Genomic DNA, 5,763 nt, shown 5'->3' on the forward strand with positions numbered 1-5,763 from the left:
GCTGCTCACTGGATGTTTGTTTTTCACACCACTCTCTGGGAACTCGAAAGACTGCTGTGTGTGAAAATCCCAAAAGATTTTAAAATACACAAACCAGCACTGAGTCACCGAGATCACATTTCCCCATTCTGATGTTTGATGTGACTACAGATTTGTACAAAAAGCTTATTTTATGAAAAAAAAACAACTTTTGATCAGAACAACTAATATAACTAACAACTAATGTAACTCACTGAGACTCACAAACAAGACAAAAAAAAAAAACAGCTGAAGAAAACTTAATAAAATTTATTTGCATAATACACAATAGAAGAATTGCTGAAACAATAGGCCTTGCTAGTTTAAGGTCCGTATGCAAATTAAGCAGTACAGGCCACGCCCACACTCACCCACGCCCCGCCTCCATCTTTACTAAAGCGCTGCTACATTATCACTGTTTATTTTTACTGGCCCTGACTCTAAATCTTTATTTTCTACGCACTGTAGCTTTAATTAATGAAAGGAGGGAGATAATGACCTCTGAAACAGGAGAGGAAGCTTCATTCTCCGTTAGCACAGACTTAAGAAGCGCTCGTTTGTTCCTGTTGCTATAGAAACGGGCTGGCAGTAAAAAAAAAAAAAAAAAAAAAAAAAAAAACCCAATGAGTTGGGAAACTATCTGTCCAGAGCTCAGAGTTAGGAAGGAAGCTACAGTGGCTGATCTGTTCCAGTTCAAGGTAGGAAATATGACATATATGGCATAATAATATCCCCTCTCTGACATATATGAGACTTAAAGGCTTTTTCTGACACAGCTGGCAGTCAGTATTTAGCTTTAAAGGCAGAATATGGAACATTGCACAATAAGCTAATATATTTATCTGCTGTTTTAATAGGAATTGTATCTGAAAATTTGCAAAACTTTTTTATATATATATATATCTTTGTAAACTTTGCATGTTTATGCACACACACAAAAAATGAGGTAGACATTTGTACTAAATAAGCTGGTGTGCGTGTGTGTGTGTGTGTGTGTGTGTGTGTGTGAGAGAGAGAGAGAGAAAGAGAGAGAGAGAGAGAGAGAGAGAGAGAGTGTGTTCCTTTTAGTAGCACATATAAGAACATTGTTTGTAAGAGAATCTTCCATAATTATATATTTCATGCAAGTGTAAAGTAAGACAACATGTGACTAAAAATCACAAGGACCCCACTTAATTATGTGAGGAAAATCATATCTAATTCCATTACCATTAGGTGTGGTATAAAATGTGTTTAAGAAAAACAACATACATGTGCATCTGTGAAGACAGATGATAGTCTCCACAGTCTGTAAATAATAACAAAAAATTATGATAATTTCTTTTTTATTACATTTAATACCAAATGCCTACTGATGCTCACTAGTTGTCTATTTTCTCATTATTGTATTTATGTTTTTTATGCATTTCATTATTATTATTATTATTATTATTATTATTATTATTATTATTATTATTATTATTATTATTATTATTATAAGGTTCCTCATGAAGTCGGTAGCCACGTGCCGCCTGCAGGAGCTGCAGATTTACCGGCTGCTGCAGTGTGTGTGCGCAAAAGACACAGCACAAGTCATGAAGCTGTTGCGCGCGGGCGTTCACGACCTTGTCAACATAACGGAGCCTCGAGAGGGCAAAGGCGTCTTGCACGTGGCCGCGGTAGCCAACGACACCGACATGATAGAGTTTCTGACGCTGCATGGCGCCAGGCCAGATGTCCAGGACAGGCATGGACGCACGCCGGTGATGCTGGCAGCCGAACTCGGGCATGACCGCGTGGTGGCTCTGCTGGCTGACAAACACGCAGACATGAAGCTGACAGACATAGAAGGGAAAGGTGAGGTAAAGAAAGACATAGCATAAGGGAAATGTAATGTAATTCAAGATGAACATGAACTTTTTTAGATGTTCTGCACGGTACTGCACGGTCCATGGTACCTACAGTATAGTGCACAGTTTCCCACTTTTGCTTTGATTATCTTGAGATGTTTTTTGAATGTTGCTGGAGTCAAACTGTAACAAAGTCAACAGATTGGACATGATTTAGAAAGGACCTGTGTGTATGAGGGCCCACAATTCACAGTCCAAGGAACATGTGCACTATTCTGTAGCGTTGTAGAGTATAAACAGTGTGAATCCTATGTTCCGACTGAAAAGTGCACTTTATGTACCTGAATGATGCAATTTTTCAAATAAAAAAACTATGCACTCCACGACCATCATGCAATGCAGATTCACAGCAGAAGGGACAGGGAGACAGAACTGACCGGAGAATGAATACAGATAAATACAGATAGGTACTTAAAAAAACCTGCTCTAGAGTGTACATGATCATAAAGTCCTGAACCAAAGGGTCACTTTTCAGCACAACACCCAGCCTAAAGCATACAGCCGAGACAGTGATGGAGTGGTTTTGGACCAAGTGTTTGAATGTCTTTGATTGCGGAAGCTTTGCTCCTTGGGCTGCCAAAATACTAAATAAAGGGTCTAAATACTTATCTAAATTAGAAAGTTTTTTATTCCACTTAATCTTTTTTTATTGCAATTGAATTTATAATGTAAAAGGTTGTGCAAAAAGTAAAGGGGTCTGAGTAATTTCTAAAACCATTGTAAATATAGCTTTATAGCTTGCTTTGGATAGTATTTTAGTTATTGATGCTGGTGTAGCTTCTCTATACTGTACAGTGCTATATTTAGTGCATTTTCCAGCTCCACAAGGAGATGAGTTGCACAAGGGCTACTAAAGTGGTAATGTACATGGAGTATCTAGACAAGCATTTGATGCACTGCTCTCTCCCACTGCTAATATATTGATGAGCTTTCAAGCACACTTCATGATGCGGAATTTAACAGTGGTTAGGTCGTGTCTGGAGCTCAAACCCAGCACAGTGCAGAACCCTACAGTTTGTGGGTCTTTCTAATTACAGATCAGAATAGGGTGAGTTAAACCTTGCTTGTAATGCGATCTGACCCTGTCTGCTCTCCTAGGCGTGCTATTCTACTGCCTCTGTCCTACAAAAAGACACACACGCTGTCTGCAGGTGGCGCTGAACAACATGGCAGACGTAAACAACGTGTCACATGCGGGCATGCCACTCTTCCTGCAGGCCTGTGAGAACGCCCGGGAATGTGAGGGCATGTGCCTCAGTCTGCTGGAGAAAGGGGCCGACCCCAATTCTGTCAATCAGGTAAAGATCCCTGAGGAGTGTGTGGTGTGTGCACAAGCAAAAACAGAGATGGTGAAATTTATTAGTGTGCTGTTCAGTGTAGCTTTTCAGTTTAAAAATAACAGATCACTCAGTTCTGTAAAATGACATGTGATGCTTGTTGGTCCGTGAGACAAGTACTTGGTATCATCAATTTAATTCTTTTCAGACATGAAAACTGCTGAATTATTCAAACAATATAAAACATTCGCGTTAAAAAAGATACGTGTTAAAAAAGTACTAGCAAACAAATTGCCGGGTCTCAACTTTTAGTTTTCATTCATTCATTTTCTACCGCTTATCCGAACTACCTCGGGTCACGGGGAGCCTGTGCCAAGGCGGAGGCGGGAATCGAACCCCCAACCCTGGAGGTGTGAGGCAAACGTGCTAACCACTAAGCCACCGTGACCCACCTTTTAATTATCAGTTACTTGTTATTGTTGCTTTTGACCATTTTAAAATATTTTGCATTTACATCAAAGTTAGACATACAAGGTGGTGGAAAAGTATTTTCCCCTTTATGATGTCTTCTATTTTTTGCATATTTGGCACTCAAATCTTGTAAAAAATGTAATGGCAACTTTCAGTTATTCATCCAACCAATTAAGCAGATTTTACTGAGAATTGGGGTCAATTAGGCATGACATGACCAGCAACGTAAAGCAGACTACCAGCTCTCAAGAGATGTTTGGAAAAGGTTACAAAACCATTTATATTTTTTTAAGGATCTGGGACTTCAGTGAAGTACAGTACAGTGGAGAAAACCTATGGGAAGGGATCAAACACATCCAAGCTTAGGATATTGTACTGTTACACAGAGTGAACGTTTTGTGTAAGATACTAGATCAGAATATGAAGTTTATCCACTCTGACTTGCTGTATGATCTACAGCGTGCGTTGTCAGGTTGCGCTGACAGCATGTATCTGTCAAATTCCTGTCAGCTGCAACTTGATATGAGGCGACATGAGCCAAACGTGCTTTGATGGCAGGTGTGTGATGAGAGTCTCTTCATGTTTGCACTTGCAGGTGACGGGTCGCACTGCGCTGATGGAGGCGGTAAGAGCAGAAGCAGTGGTGCTGGTAAGAGCCATCCTTAAACGAGGGGCAAATGTCAACATGATGGACAGCAAGAGGTTCAACGCAGTTCACTTCGCTGCTGAAGGAGGCTACTTTGAAGTGACTACCAAATACCTTCAATAATTCTCTTTCGAAGTGTTATTTAAACACTAAAGTCAAGCTTGCGGATTCTAAATCAGTGTGTGTTAGAGCAAGCAGTATAACCCAGTGGACACCAATGTCTGTTGCTAATTATTAGCCATCGTAGCAATATTTGTTGAAGTAGATCGTTTACCTTCACCTGGTTCCCCTCCAGATCCTTCAGGTGTTGTCTGCATATGTGGCAGACATGGGAGCAATGACAGCAGAAGGAAACACGGCTCTGCACTACGCTGCCCGGGGCGGTTTTGCTGACTGCTGCAGATTCTTGGCACAGAGGGGTAATAAATACAGGAAACAGTCTTGTATTTTGGACTTTTCTTCAAGAATAAATATAAAAGCAGATTTCAAAGGGTGGAATTTTATAGGAGATTTTTTTGTTATCTCACAAACATGTCAAATGGTGTTAGAAGCAGGTGCAGTCTTTATTGTTATTATTATCAACTTAATTATTATTAACAGGATGTAGTTGAGGGGGCACGGTGGCTTAGTGGTTAGCACGTTTGTCTCACACCTCCAGGGTTGGGGGTTCGATTCCCGCCTCCGCCTTGTGTGTGTGGAGTTTGCATGTTCTCCCCGTGCCTCGGGGGTTTCCTCCGGGTACTCCGGTTTCCTCCCCTGGTCCAAAGACATGCATGGTAGGTTGATTGGCATCTCTGGAAAATTGTCCGTAGTGTGTGATTGTGTGAGTGAATGAGAGTGTGTGTGCCCTGTGATGGGTTGGCACTCCGTCCAGGGTGTATCCTGCCTTGATGCCCGATGACGCCTGAGATAGGCACAGGCTCCCCGTGACCCGAGGTAGTTCGGATAAGGGGTAGAAAATGAGTGAGTAAGGATGTATTTGATGTAGCAAGTATGGGAACAGAGTCTGTTTATTCTGTGTGAATTGTAAGGATTGAGATTGAGACGAGGTGTGTGTGTGTGTGTAATCAGTACCGATCAGTACAACGTTCTACCACCCAGTCTTTGGGCGTTGTAGTTCTCTGCGGCGGCTATGTTTGTAGGCCACTTTGCATTCTGGGAAGTGTAGTTGAGTGCCGTTTCCACGACACGACTTAAGTAAATAAACCAAAGGAGATGTTTCTCAAAACTATACACAAACAAAAGTTTAGATGATCATACATTTGGTACATTTATTGATTTCAGGACAAATGACAAATGAAGCAAGGCTTCCACACATTATAAGCAGGAATACAGGATTCTCCGTTAAAGTTTAGAGTTCAAGTGTCTGTGGTTACTTTTTGCTTTGAGTGTCATGTAATGTATGAACTGAAAGAGGATGATGACAGTTGAATTCATAGCAGGTGTTACAAGCAATGCTGTT

The 5,763-nt window shown here is 41.0% G+C and overlaps 1 protein-coding gene across 1 annotated transcript in view; it reads left to right on the forward strand.

Annotated features, from left to right (window-relative positions):
* Nucleotides 1–472: 472 nt before the first annotated feature.
* Nucleotides 473–5,763, forward strand: part of ankef1a (ankyrin repeat and EF-hand domain containing 1a) — a 13,436-nt gene continuing 8,145 nt past the window's right edge. The window contains exons 1-5 of the mRNA XM_060865066.1: nt 473–716; nt 1,499–1,854; nt 3,006–3,205; nt 4,251–4,400; nt 4,597–4,720. Of these exons, the coding sequence (XP_060721049.1) occupies nt 1,506–1,854; nt 3,006–3,205; nt 4,251–4,400; nt 4,597–4,720 (823 nt within the window). The 5' untranslated portion in view covers nt 473–716; nt 1,499–1,505. The remainder of the gene's footprint in view (nt 717–1,498; nt 1,855–3,005; nt 3,206–4,250; nt 4,401–4,596; nt 4,721–5,763) is intronic.

Source organism: Tachysurus vachellii, chromosome 3 (genome assembly GCF_030014155.1).
Source record: "Tachysurus vachellii isolate PV-2020 chromosome 3, HZAU_Pvac_v1, whole genome shotgun sequence".
NCBI lineage: Eukaryota > Metazoa > Chordata > Actinopteri > Siluriformes > Bagridae > Tachysurus > Tachysurus vachellii.